The 15,450-nt window shown below is 40.0% G+C and overlaps 1 protein-coding gene across 3 annotated transcripts in view; it reads right to left on the reverse strand.

Annotated features, from left to right (window-relative positions):
• The window catches only part of LRRC69 (leucine rich repeat containing 69), a 404,099-nt gene that overhangs the window by 175,980 nt on the left and 212,669 nt on the right, over positions 1-15,450 (reverse strand). For all 3 annotated transcript variants that reach the window (XM_085605299.1, XM_085605297.1, XM_085605298.1), the window contains exon 3: positions 5,677-5,749. In XM_085605299.1, the coding sequence (XP_085461425.1) occupies positions 5,677-5,749 (73 nt within the window). The remainder of the gene's footprint in view (positions 1-5,676; positions 5,750-15,450) is intronic.

Here is a 15,450-nt window from a genome sequence, read left to right on the forward strand (position 1 = left end):
GAAGTTGAGTTTGGCGTTCCTCTGGGAGTTGGAGGTCACAATTCATGGGGGCGAAGCAGTAGGATGTGGTGGCGTTGGGCGAGATGGTGTTAGATTGCTTACCCTGGGGCATGTTGTCTGGGGGTGAGAAATGGGTCGGGGAGGGATGAAGCGAGTGAGGGAGAGCGGTTCGAAGTGTGGGGAAGAAGGAGTCGAAGGCCTCTAGGTTCTCATTGTTTGCCTGTATCAGGACTGTGCCGTTAGTGTAGATGGTCACAGACATTTTCCCGCCCCTTGCCGAGCAGTTAGGGAGAGAGATCGTTAGTTTGCAACTATGCGGAGTAGTTGTAGTTTTAGAGATGTAAAGTTGCGTTCTGAAAGTGGCGTTCCAGTTATCGGGTCTTTCAGTGTGGAAGATGAAATCCATCTTAATCTGCCCTTTGGAGGAGCAGTGGTATGTGTCCGCGAATAGTGTTTCTGGGTGCTGTCTAATCAGTCTATGTTTGAAGTTTCTTCTTGCTTTAAGAGAGAGGTTGGGGGAAGCTAATCACGAAGGAGTTCGCGCCGTGGGGTTTCAGGAAGGTCGCTGTGAGGTGGTTGGAGGGAATTGGCGTGCCCAGTGACATTGCTGGATTTCTAAGAGGGGGGGGGCGTGAATCTGAAAGGGTGTCTTGGACGTTTGGTGTGTATGGACGGTTCAGCTAGAGGGGAGTTAAAATTGTCTCTTTGGGCTAGGTCAAGGAGGTAGGGTTTAACAGCTGTCCCATGGACGTTCGTTGTGTGACTTTATTATCAAGTTGAAGGTACACATCGGCGGGGAGGAGTCAGCCGTGCGTAGTCCCGGACAGGGCCAGCTTTGATCGCAGAGGGGCCGAGTATAGGAGGTATGTTAATGATTAGTTAATGATGCTCAGGCTGTGGATAAGTTTTTCCATTACCTTATCGGTTGTGGCCATCCGGGGCGAAATGTTGACGCGTTCACAGGGTAGTTTCCCTGTCGTCGGTTCTCCATGTCACATTTGCGCAGTTTCTTTGTCCGGGTGTGTTCGTTGAACTGCAGAGGGCGACCATCTTCAAATTAGGCATAGCGCTGGGGCATTAGTGGATGAGGTCGGGTCTGTAGCCTAATGATTCAAATTGCCTGGTGAGTTTATAGCAGTGTAGTATGGGAGGACCGAGAGGGGACCCGCTTCGTTAGGGCGGACCCAGGGTCATCCTTGCAGTATAAAAGAACCGGGGGTTGACCCCCTGTCGACCATCACCATGTCCGGCTGCTGCGTGGTGGCAGGGCGCCTCTTCACTGCGAACTAAGGGCCGTCAGGGTACTGCAGGTTAGTGGCCCTTGAAGTGGTTAGGTGTATTTCTTTTCATAAATTGATCCTGGCTTCAGTGGTAGACGGATCTCAATGGGGCAGATTCTGGCAGGGCCAGGTGTTGTCCCCTTGCCGATCATCAATGAGTCAGGTAGGACCAGCTGCTGCGTGGTAGTAAGACTCCTGAGTGTTATCAAGACTCCTCTTTGCTAAGCAGTAGGCCGTCGGATTTCCGCTAGTAGAAGGCCCTTGACGAGGTTAGGTGAATTTAAGTGGGAGTGATCCTGTCATAGATACAGAGGGATCTCTATGAGATCGAGTTGGAGCCAGAGTGGGTCATCTTGGGCCAGGCGATTGTCCTCTTGCCGCCCATCACAGAGTCAGGCAATTCCGACAGCAACAATGCTCCATAACATAGCTTAAACACATTGGCAAAGCCAATAGCTCTGACTAAACACTTATAAGGTCCCAGAGGTGAGATCTATTGGCTATGCCAATGCTTGTACTTTTTTCACATCACTATCAATATGAGACCGAAGATCCTCACATTTCTTGCCTTTGGCATCATCACTCAGCAAAGATTCTGTAAAAGGTTGCCACAGGAATAATGCAGCATTCACGGCCTCTAGGTTTGAGAACCATCAGCTAAATGACACAGTTGGAATGAATCTTTCTTTGATGCTACACAAAGCACACATTTTTACATATTTACATTTTAGTTCCCGTGCATATCAAAACAACCGAATGGACAAAAAAGTCATTAGCATTCTTCAGTAACTCTGAAGATTGTAAAGATGCTTTCAGCATATCTAGCAAATGGCAAGGATCTCTTAAAGGAAAGCACTTTAGCTCCAGTATCGATTTTGACAGGTCGTCAAACAATCTTTTAATATACGCAGCTGAATCACTGCAAATGCAAACAATATCACTACAATCTTTGTTGAACTTGGTAAGAACATTTACCAGCAGCATTCCAAGTGACACTGCGTTCCATGTTTTTCAAAAGACTGGTGTCATGTTTTCACCACTATTCCAGATGCTTGTTGACAGCACTTTTTTCACATATACCTGTCACTACACCTTGTATTGAATATTTAAAGCCTAGAGTGTTTTGCAATTCACCTACTATCAATATTGACTCGCTAGAAAAGGGGGCCGGTGTATCAAGGGGTTTTACCCATTCTCTGTGGCTAAATGTGATAGTACATATTGGGAAAGATTCTTATGAAACCAGCCATTTTACCTATCAGTGAAAAAATCAAACGTAGCTAAAATATCAAATATGATTTTGTTATTTCCTGATTCTCTACAGTTTATAGAATAATTAAGCAAGACATAAAACATGCTACTAAACCCTGCATCTTTAGACCAAAGACCACACAACTGAAAAAAGCAAAAGGAAGAAGAAACAATATTTTAGTGACATCCCTAAACAACAAACCTCAAGCAGAATAATGTTTGCCCACTCTTTCTTGCTGCTACAAAGTTACAGTGCATTGGCCCGGTCAGTAAGAAATAAAAATGACTCATTCATGCTCCTTTTCCTTTCTTTGAATGCTATTTAGTTTGTGGTTGTGTAGGTGTTTTTTCAGTGTTTATATGTTTACACTGATTAAACCTAAAACAGGATAGCCTTATTATAATTAAACACATGCACTTATCATTATACTGTTGATATTTTGGATGCCAATATTTTTGTAGTCAAAATGTTTGCACTTTACATGTATGAAAAGTTGATATTTGTGTGGTCGATATTTGGACCACGATAATATTGTATCATGATTATTTTCTGTGCTTGTTCTGGGCATAAATCCCACATGGCAATTTAATGGAGCAGAGGGGCTCACCAGCAAGTCTTGTCTTGTCATCCACCAAAAGTAGTTAGAGGCAGCACCAGTATCCCTGCTTTTAAGTGAATTAGCAAGAGTAGAACTGGTATGGGAGAGGAAAGGGAAAGGGGAGTGAGAGGGATTGCTCATCTTTGTCTGTGCTTCTTTCACTTTACTCCCTGATCTCTGCTGTCCTAAAGAGACAACCTTTCTGTGGTTTTTGGTTTGAAATCAAATCAATGTTATATCCTGTGTGGTTTTTACAAGTGGAACTTGGTTGAAGTAAAAAATTGTACACTGTATTCATTCAGATGAGAGTCTTTCTTAAACTACTATACTTATTTTAGATCTCCTTATTGTTTTTTTTAGCATCAAGAGAGTGAAGCACATACTTAGTCACATTGCCATACAATATACTGAATTGGTACAATACAGTTTACATTACAGTTCATTTTTTTAAATATATTGAGCATATTAGTTATATTCAATAAATATTTTTAAAGTATCCAAATATCTCATAAATATTAAGTTACTTCAGAAATATCCTATTTGCTGTCTAAGAAAGATTGTTCATATAAAGAAAGAAAGGATAAGATAATATGGATATTGTCTTTCAAACTGAGCAGGACCTCAACTTAAAATAAGCACTGTGAAAGTCATTAGGTAACTCCTATACATTGCAAGTGCTCAGCTATTAGCTTTGCCAATGCTTGTTTGTAACTTAAAAGAGAAAATAAAAAACATTTCAAAATACTAGAGGAAAAGCAAATATATCTTATATTATCTCAAAACTAAACATTGAATTCTAAAGTTTCTATGTTTATAAACTGTGGTTTATTTTTCAAATTTCTCACAGGAAACGAAACAGAATTTATAAAGCCTAGTGCAAGTGATGCGTCTTGACAACAACACACAGGAGTTTTTGCAGGTCCTTAAAAGAACAAAACATATGTCTGAGGAAGTGCTGCTTGCAGATTGCCTTCAACATGACTAACAACTGAAACACCTCTTACAAAGTCATATTTGAATGGAGAAGCCCCCCCCCTCCTCCTTCAGTACCATAAATGAGTACCATAAATGCTGTTATTGTGAGCCAGGGTTCGGGCTTTCATTCAACATGTTGAAGGCAGATGAAGCCTGCTCTGCAGTCAATCCTGGCAAAGCACATCGGGGGGAGCAACACAAAGAAATCAGGGAGTGGGGATGAATAGGGAAAAGCAGCCCATGTTGGACAGAGTAAAAACACACAGGTACTCCAATGGAGTGCTAAAATAAAAAGAGTAACCCCTTTCATCCCAGATGAGAAAAGTGGAAGGATGCAAGACATCCAATCAAAAGGATTGTAAAAACACCATGCTTCAGGGGATTTAATAGCTGTCTTTAAGGAAGAGCTAATAAGCAGGATTGGGTGACTGGGTCATTTAAACCACCCTTACTTTGATTCAGATTTCTCATATAAATACCACATATCTTTCTGAACTTAACAATTTGGCCAAATTGTTTGTAAAACATTCAATTGTGAGCAATATATATTTCAGATTTGTCCTTCTGTTTTCTTTACCTGGGGGCTCCTCTGATCTCTATAACTGGGCATTAATCAATCTAGTCACTAGTGACCCATAAAAATATTAAACCCTGTAATCCCTTTGGATGTTTAATGACATCTCACCTTAACACCATCTTCTTTTTGACTCTATACCAATTCCAGAAACCATGTTCAAATGAATAAAGAACTATTGAACCATGTGTACCACCAGATCACATGTTCAAGGTGCCTAGAGCCCCACTAAACTGAGTACATAGCAAAGAGATGTTCCACTCATCCTATGCAGCCTTTCTTGTGTACAGTATAAAAGGATTTTAAAAAGTATGCATTTATTGCAGATTGGATGAGATGGCGAGCCTGTACATGTCTCAGAGGGACCAGCTTTCTTGCCCAGATCTCAATTATGCCCAGATCCTTCAATTTAATAATGGAGTTTCGAGTCTTGATAAAGATCTGAAATAGTTCCTTCCTTAGATGGTATTGAAAAGAGTTTGACCTACAATTGGGTGTTGTCTTAGACCACAAAGATGCTGACAAAAGGTGCCTTAATTGTAAATACTAATAGAAAATCTCATATTCGAGAATTCCAGATTCCTCTTACATCATGGAGAACAACCTGAGGATACATGCATTTAAAATTTGATGGAGCTAGAGTATCCCTGCTCCTTCAACATGTCAAAATTCACATCATTTAACTCAAGAGAGAGGTGATTGGCACCAAAATGACGTTAAGCCCATACTCTTTTCATACTTGTATGGTAGCCCATCTGAAATATATCTACGGGTATTTGAAACCTTCATTAGCTACTTTGGAGAATTAAATTTGCCAAAAAATCAAAAGAAGCCATATTCACCATAACATGACTTATAAAGACACAATTATATCTTTGATTTGCTGTTGGGAGTTGCAATAAATTTAAGCACTGGATTACTAAAGCACAATATTAATGCTTTATGAGTGGAAAAGGTAAGTTACCATACACAAGAATTGCATTTTTTCACTAAGTACCTGTATATTTCTGGGGGAATGGATTGAAGCATGTTGTTGTTCAGATTGAGGAAATTCAAGTTTTCCAATCCAGCTGTTAAAAATAAACGCATTAGTCTTTAAAATATATACCATTCTTGACATCACAGTTAGTGTAATAATTACATTTTAGCAATTCTTTGGAAGCTTGCACATTTATTTATTTACTTAAGCGTGATTTATACTTTTCTTTGAGATTATTGAAGTTTATAATTTGCTTTTGACTAATTTGAGCCATATATTGATCAAAAGTCAAAGATACATTATCTTTGCTTTAAAACACTTTTCAAGATTTCAAATACATTAAGGATAACTGAATAGCAGACTTAAAAAATTAATACTGACTTGTAGGATCAGTAGCTTAACAATGTTACAAGACCCATTCATTCATTATTGCATTTTGTTTTCTAGGTGTAGGAGTATAATGTGTTTTAAACAAGTCAATGGCCACTATTCACAAAGGTAAATGCTCATGTGTAAATGTAAAAGACACACAATTGATGGACGGCATGCAGAACAAATCAAAACATTCACCCCCAGTCAAGAGATCTGGGTTAAATCCATCATTATTTTGCTCACCATGCCACCCCAATTTAGACCTGGCCATATGCAAATCAGTCTTGACCCTGTGCCTCATGGGAACAGTCCAGCCCGAACTGCCAAGCCAGGTCCTCCCTTGACCGGAAACAAGCATCCTAGGACCGGTTTCGGGGTTTCACCCCTCTTCAGCCAGGATAGCTTGATTCCAGTGGCACAGTGAGCCCAGGACCCACGTCTGGGCATACCTGGCGCACTTAGGGCGAGAAAGCAAAAGACACACAATTGATGGACGGAATGCAGAACAAATCAAAACATTTACCCCCAGTCAAGAGATATGGGTTAAATCCATAATTCTGTTGCTCACCATGCCACCTCAGTTTAGACCTGGCCATATGCAAATAACATTCACCCCCAGTCAAGAGATCTGGGTTAAATCCATCATTTTTTTGCTCACCATGCCACCCCAGTTTAGACATATAGTCATTTGTACCTTTACTACAACACTAGGAGTACCTTTACTACTTTTTGGTATTCGCAATGTGTATGTTACTCCTCACTGTAGACTTGTATGTCTTCAGCCCCTCAGTTCAGGTGCTGGAGTCTTCTACCCATCATTTATGACTGAAAAGTTACTATTAGTAACTTTACAACCGTATTTGAAGTCGCACCTACTTTGTGGTGACCTCCGCATGGGCAGGATTAGGATACTATACACCTGACCCAAATCACACACACACCCACACACCTGACACCCATTTCTGCAGTCACAGTGGAAAAAGTTAGAAACAAAACCTATTTTTGAACTTCAAACAACCTTTCTTGAATTGCCCTATTGAGTATCAGTTACTTGACCGCATAATCTGAAATGTTGATCAGCACTGTTCTAGGATACTTTGCATTTGGGGTAATGTGTCATGGACCCCTATGTGTCGATTGTATAGTTTGATCTTGAGATTAGTCTAGGATGACAGAGATCCTTATTAATGCCTCAATATATGCTTTGGCACCTGCAACATCTTCTTTACATAATGGAATATCTCAGATTTGAATATCAGGAATAAATTTCAACTCTTCCTGCTTATTCTTCGGGTATGCTAACTCTTTCTCAAAATGTCCTACCTGATCTATGCCTTTGGACAGTTTATCTTCACCCTTGGGAATTTGTTGCTCCCTTTTCATGATTATCCAGAATGCGTGTTGTTTTGTCATCCATTTAATCAAATTGCTCCTTTACCTGGTTGGTGGTTTCTATCCAATACTGCTTCATCTGCTTAATCTTACCCAAAATGCCCTTTGAAATTAAAAATAGCTTCTCATCTATGCACCCTGATTTTTTAGTGCAGCTATTGGTCCTGCCTCCTGATCAATGTTCTCTGTTAGATAGAGTATCAGGTCTTCTTAATAAGAAGACACCGTTGTAATGGAGTTGGCGCTTTCTCTTCTGATGTTAAGGGGGTATTTCTACAGTAGATACAACCATCAATTCCTTTTTAGCTCCCTAAACTGCTCTTGGTTCAGTTTTCTTGAATTGGAACATAGGGAAGAAGTCAGCTGTATTTTTTGTAATGTATGCTTGTAATAATCTTAGTAGAAATATTTTGGTTGTTGCTGATATCTGCTCACAGCCCTTGGGAAGTCGTAACATTCTGCTGATTCAAAAGGGCTGCAGATTTATCAACCCAAATAGAGCTGCACAGTAATGGGGCCCTAAACAAAAAAATCTAAACCTCAAATAGCTTGAGGCAAGGCTTTATACTTGCCCCTTTTCTGTTCTCTATTTACATAGCAGACATATCCAGTACCTTGATGAAAGTCAGGTCTTTTCCGCCAAGGTTGGGACAAGTTGAAATACCATTTCTATTTATGCAGATGAAATGATCATTATGGATCGAACACCAGTTTGTATGCAGAGACCGTTGGAGGCTTTTGCAAACTATTGTGCTGAGAAAAACCTCATGATTAATGTGTCTTTAGCTTTCAAAAGACCTTGTTTTGTTAATATGGATTTGATTTCAGAGCTAATTGACAAGGTGAATGTAAGATCAGTTGGCTTTTGTAAAAGTTATTTAGTTAACACAAAAGAGAAATATTTTTATGAGAATTTCAGATACATGGAGGAAGGATAAAAATATCACAATGGCATTGGAGATGTGAAGTAAAGTTATTAAAATACATTTTTCAGTCTTAAGAGGGGTCAATCTCTATAAGATGCAATCTTATGCAAAGTGGTTAATTTACTGTACTCCCTCATTTTTAAATTAGCTCAACCCATACTTACAGCCACTTGTTTTGGATGTGATCAAGGAGAAATGGGAAACGTGTCTCATATTGTATTTGGATGCTCCAGTCTATATTATTACAGGGAATGAGTATTGGAGTACTGTTTGAATCAATTAAAAATGCAATCTGCAAATGATCCTACAATAGTGTTAATTGGTTATTCACCTTTATTGGGTCTTACAGATAAGGATAATACACAATCATTCATCTTGATGCTCATAGTTCAATCATTAATTCTCCAGAGATGGAAAACTAAAATAATTCTGACATTTCAGGAGTGGTAGGCTAAAATGCATAAAGTTAGAAAGCAAGAAAAGATGTTTGCAGCTCATGTGAGAGCAGCACAAAAGTTCTATTGGCTGTGGACATTTTTAACAAAACCAAGTATACAATGTTTTTCTAAGGTGAAATGTATTTATTATACTGTGTTGAAAGCATTTTTACAATATATATAAATAAATATATATATATATATATATATATATATATATATATATATATATATATATATATATATATATATATATATTTATTTATTTATTTATTATGAGAAAATGGATTATTAGTTGGGATGTTTGCTTGTCCACCACAGGTAATAATGGCACTATTCTTGTTAGGTCTAGTAAAGTTTTCAGTAACTTCAACCTGAGCTCAACCACTGGTAGCTATGGCACAGAGCAGACAGGCTTACCTTAAGAAAATGTGTAAAGCATTCAGAAACAGCAAAATATTAAAAAAGATGAAAATGCAACACAAAAATCGCACTATAATTTACAAAAATAGATAATATTTTATTTCACAAAATGAGACTAAAACTACAAATATCCAATAAAGGGAACTGGAGGTATGAATTTAAAATATTTTAATTAAATTTAGCACCAAAAAGAGTGTAGCGCCAACAGCGGACAACTTACAAAGGGAAGGTTCACGGACAACCGCGATGGAGCTTGGGTCAGATACAAGACCCAGACAGGTCCCGTTCAAAGATACCTTCGGACTTAGAATTATTCTGAGAGGGTAGGGTCCTCAGAGGGCCAAGGCAGCAGCCTGGATCCAAAGGTAAGTTAAATGACGACAAATTGTGGAAGGACGAGGTCTCAGGGAAGCGGTCAATGAAGGTGGGAAAAGCTCCAAGCAGAAAAAACTGGAGTTTGTGCCTCCAAAGCTGTTAATGTCGATCGGATGCTGCTCAGCATAGGGTCCAGTGAAGTGTTCTACTTTTGGACTTAGGACTGATTTAAATCTTGGCGGACAGGTTACTCTGTCACATCGTTGACAGATATCCCGTCTGCCAAAATATAAATCCAATTATATCCTATCAGATTCATATATTCAGCAGATGGGATATCTGTCGCCATTGTAATGGTGTAACCCGTCCTCCAAGATCTAAATCAGGCCCTTAGTCTGTTTTCTGAAAGTCGGATTCCTTCAACAGGATGAGGCTGGGTATATAGTCACAGAGGGTGACATTGGATGCCGCTCGGTGTTGGGCCCACTGAATCAGATTTGCTGCTGCGAAGAAGATTGTAGCAGAAGCTGCTGCAAAGTCAGGGCCATCGGCGATGCACCCTTGGTGAATTGTAGGTGCGGTCTTCTGTCTGGTCTCCAGCCAGGAATTTTAAAAAATGTTTTCAAGTCCCAGGCTTTACGGTACGGCAGGAGGAATACACTGTGACACTTATCTAAGGGACACCACCTATATGACAGGACTCACTCTAGGAGCAGCCACTAGCAGGATCTAGGGAAGGTCCATTTGGAACTAGTAAGCTGGGATCTTCAGGAAAGTGGGCTTCTTGCAGCTTTGAGACTGTAGCTCAACAGGAGGTCGGCCAACTGACCCATAGTCTACTTCTCCGCCCTGGGAACCAGTGGGAGCAGGTCCAGTCCTTGGTGGTCTCCTCACAGGTCACAACAGTAGGTGCTGTCCCTCATCTGTCTTCTGTCCAGAGATGTTCTTAAGGGTATACTGGGTGTGCCACATTTTGACCCTACCTGCATTTACAGCACTTTCTGTTTGTTGTACTGGAAATGTTCCCACACTGTACCTCTCTACCAAAACCCAACATGGCAGAACCATTCTTCCCCTGTACAGAGCCCTCTGTGCCAACTAAGGCGTGGCAATGATAATGGACAAACTCTCTATTGTGGGATTGGTGTCTGGCTGCACAGCTGGACAAAAGAGGGGTCAGGCCCATGTGTGAGATACATCTTCCTGTGACAGGATGGGCACCCTTTGAAGTTAATGAAGTTCCTGGGCACAACCCAGATGTCCATCCGGTCTGGGAGAAAAACTTCTTCCCATCCCTAAATACAAGATATGACATTGTGTATGCTTAAACTAGAATGCTAATGGGTATGCAAAATCTTAAAAAGAAATCAATGTACATTGAAGAATATTAATAATGTTTGTACAGAGACACATGATTTCATTTCATCATGTCTAAAATATAGTCAAATTATTTGAAACATCTTTACCATGTTACCTATCTTCTAAATTAAGCTTTTGGAAAAAACAAAACCATTGCTAAAATTATATTATAAAATTTAACTAATTCCATTCCCAAATTTTATTTATATTGCTGTATTTGTTTTTTAAATGGCGTGTTTGAAAGTGAAATATATTGAATGTCAGCCTTATAGAAATATACTTTTACAATATGGATATGTTACATATGAAAATGGTTAAGCTTGTGTCAGAAATGTAATATTGACACAAATTAAGAAGTTTGAAAAGCATTTCCATTACGCGAACTTTAAATGTTAATCAAACGAAAATTCAACATTTAAAATGACTATTAATATTTGAAAACATTCATTCCAGTCATAAACAAAACGAACACAGGGATAAAGTCGACATGAAATGCAGAACAAATTTCAGATCGGACAATACTCATCTACTCTTAGGTTAATAAATAGTTCACTTACAACTTCTCTGCTGCTCAAACTCTTCACACTGAGCATAAAGAGTTGGGCAGGGTGTTCTGGGGACCCTCCTGTGCGGTGGTGCCATGCAGTGGTGCAGATAATGTAGTTGGGAGGACAAACCAAAAATATTGAGGCCTTATTCCTGGCCCATTGATGAAGGTCCTCCCAACGCTTGCAGTACTCCTTCCAGAGTAAGATGTGTACTGTGGGGTGTGCCGATGTCCCTCAAGATGTGTGCTTGTGCTGCATTGCTCAGATGTGTCTCTTGACTCCTGGGGGCCCTCTCGTATTGTCCCTCAGCCATGTTGGGGGTCTGACTTGGCCAGCTAATGGGGCTTTGGTGTCTGGGGTGAGTGGGTTCTCTATGAAGATTTGTTTACAGGGCAAAGACCATATGCAGCAGGGGCTTGCCCGCCTATATATTGTTGACTGACCACATGAGGTCAGCTATCCAGAAAGTGTTTTGTTCAGGGCGAAGGCTATGCGTGTGACGACCTTTGTATACCTAATGGGGTTTGTGTGCCTGAAGGGTAAGTCATGCTTTATGTGATTTTGCATTATTTAGTACTTAATTTTATTTCTCAAATGCTGTACTGGTTAATATAGTAATTTGAAAAGTCAAAGGTTTGAATAGGTCATCAGTGATGTAATCTGTGATGTCATTCTAGATGTCATCAATTATGTCACTGAACATATCATGAGTGATGTAACATTTGAGGTCATAAGCAGAGTATGGCGAAGCGCAAGTTATATTTAAGTAAGTAACTATAACTGGTGAATTTCAGTGTTTTGCTTTATAATTATAGTATTTACATTATTACAAGGCCTAATTATAATGTCCTAGTACCCTACCTATCTATAACGCCACTTTAACCTTTGTTTTTTGCAGTGGTTTTCTGACTTTTTTGTGTGAATTTCTGTTTTTAAAAAAATCATATTTACCCAACTCCTCAATGACTGTACCTTCTGACTGCATGCAGTAGGTGGTCGGACACTGGGCCTTTTATGTGGTAAATAATTTAATTACCGGGACTTAATTTGATGCGGAAAATCTATAACAATAGCTCAGTAAAATAAGAGGCAGAATCCGTGGTATTAGAGGTTCGGAACGGGCTTTATTCCATAATCAATTTAAATTGATGAGCTCCAGCTTCCATCACCACGAAGGTTCAGGAAGTGAAGACCCAACTTTATTGACAGACAATCATTTTTATACAATAGGCATTACAGTGAAACAAATGCAGGAGGCGTAACAGTTGATAGTAAAGATAAGAACATACATGCGTCACTAAAGTAGGGGTAACTGGGCGTAACTAAAGAACGTCATCAGGTATGATGTCATAATAGGGTGGTTCCATGAAAGAATTTCGCAATGTCAGCAGAAATACTTGGCAGAAATGCGCGCGCAGCAGCATGACGTGTGATTGACGTGCAACTAGGGGGTGAAGGGGACTTGACATTTAGCTCTACATGTGGCGACAGAAGTCTGGAGGGTCAAGTCAACCTAATCCCAAATCATATCTAACATCCTATGTTTAGAGAACTATGTTATCCAAAAGAGAGGTCTCTTAGAGTAGAATCTTATTCTATTCTGACTATACTGACTATTAGTGCGTGTACAAGCGTCTAAGTGTCTACACTAGATGCGAGGGCAGGAATCTTCCATAGTAACAGGGCTATGAATTACTTGCATAAAGACAGAGAAGCCGGGCCCTTTGCTCGGTAGCTGGAAGAATGTTTACTTAAACTACTAGACAGGAATGTATTGGATAGGGAGCGGAGCAGATAATCACAAGGTGAAATACAGTTTTTGGCAGGCAACAGGCTGATGTCAGGCACCGTTAGCTGCGCAGAGAATGAGGACAAAGTTCATGGATACAGATGCGAGCTCAGACTGGAGCTTTCAGAGGCAGAAGGCAGGAAAAGCTTGATGATAGAATCAGGGCCTACTTGCCTGGACTGTAAAATGGCATAAGTGAACCATATAAAGGCGGTGGCCTTTCATACTTAGAAATAGAATATCCGGCCCATTCATGGCGGATCTGAAAGAGGACATGTTGGCGGTGGACACACATGTGTTTGCGTCTTCATAACTAGAACTGGAGGGAACATACATGTACTTGTGATTTATACATGAAACCGTTGGGGTCCAAGATAGGGGACATAACTGACCAGAAAAATCCATATTTCCACATTCCCTCCTTGTCCCCTACTTGCCCGTCAAGAGATATCAATCTTCATTAATCCATCGATCTGTTCATATAGCATCATTTGTTCTTCTTTCTTCTTCCGTGATGAATGAAATCTTGGTGGTGGAATACACGATGTGGCACACAGACCACAGATCGCTGGTCCACATTGTAGACATAGACAGCAACTGAATAATATAAGGAAGCCAATACCTAGGAAGGATAGGACCTTCCATCCAAAGGTAGATAATACACTCCAAAACCAACCGGACCAAGTCCAGGTGCCTGGATTCTGGTGTATCTGGCTTACAATCTTATGAAGGCGAGTTATGGCTTTATATACAGATGGCGAATTTTCTAGTATGAAAATGCAACAACTTGATCCGATGACCCTACAAGCTCCGCCCCTATCGGCCAGGATGACGTCAAGGACAAGACGATTTTGAAGCACAACAATCCGCATAGCAGACTGCTCTTCTGTTAAATTGCCTAAGGCGGAAATAGTTTCGTTCACTACTGCTTCAAGGGTTCTGGTTAATCTACGTATCAGCTTACTATTGGTAACTGTACCTATATAGGGAAAGAAACCTTTATTGAAATCTGTGTATTTTTCCCATGCTGTTTCAGTGTAATCGACAATTGGGAGATCTCTCTGCTGTCTATTGTGTACTAAATGAGTATTTCTATGATAATCAGGAGGAGCTAGGAAAACAGGTGGTAGGAGGAATGCTATGTAACAGGTACCATCCCAATCTAGAGGTAGGCGTATATATGCGGTCTGGCCACATATAAAGTAGGAATGACGAGAAGCTCTAAATGTAGACTTGCCCTGATCACTGAATTTTATTACAGTGGTGCATTTACTATGGCCCATGTGTATGGAACCATTCTTTCTTACACATAATTCACCTTTTACTGGAAATACTGACATGGCGGGCAAAATTGGAGTAGCTTCGGATTCGACATTCAAGATCAAGAGATTAAGCGTAAAATTACCTAATCCATATACTTCATTTTCTAGATCAGTTCCTGTTCTTTTGGGAAGTCCCTCCTTGTTGGGGTGACAGACTTTGAGTAAAACTAAGTTCAGATTTCCCCATACCCAGTTGTCTTGATAAACTGCGGAGTTCGAATCTTGGGAATTAATTAAACTAAACCATGCTCCACAGGAGCCGTTGTGTGTGAACGGGTATGGAAAGAGAGGTAGAATTCCTTTATAGTTCTGATAGGGAGGGAGTCGGCCACATATCCAACAATTTGTAGCATTGCTAACCTGATGGGAATGATGTAACATACTAATAAAAGTGTTATTGCGCAGCGCAAATCTATAAGACAATTCATGCGGAGGTAATTCACTAAAAGAATGTTCAGCAGTAACATTATAAACATGTCTAGAAATAGGATAATATATGTGCAACAATATACTTGCAGTAATTATTATAAGACTTAAGGAAAACAGAATTAATAACGTCACTGTGCAATGACTACGCAGTGATTTACAGTACGCATGTCGTTTCAGCTTTATCCTTTTGTTTCTTTCTCTGTACAGGTCTAAGGGATACATGTCAGAGACAAATTCGACCGCTTCACCTTGGAGAGGACTTAAACAATCAAATTGCCTGACTGGTTAGACCTGAGTTTTAGTTTATATAGTTCACGACTATTCAATTCAACCAAAGGAAGTTTAGAGTCACTCGGGGAAGACACGCAAGGTGTGTCGTTTACATCTGACGGTAGTCCATGAAATTTCTTGATATGACTTGAATGTATCCAGCCTTTTCGACCTTCGATCTTTACGGCTGTCCTCGTCGTTAGCAAGACA

This window comes from Triturus cristatus, chromosome 5_1, assembly GCF_964204655.1.
Source record: "Triturus cristatus chromosome 5_1, aTriCri1.1, whole genome shotgun sequence".
NCBI classification, from domain to species: domain Eukaryota; kingdom Metazoa; phylum Chordata; class Amphibia; order Caudata; family Salamandridae; genus Triturus; species Triturus cristatus.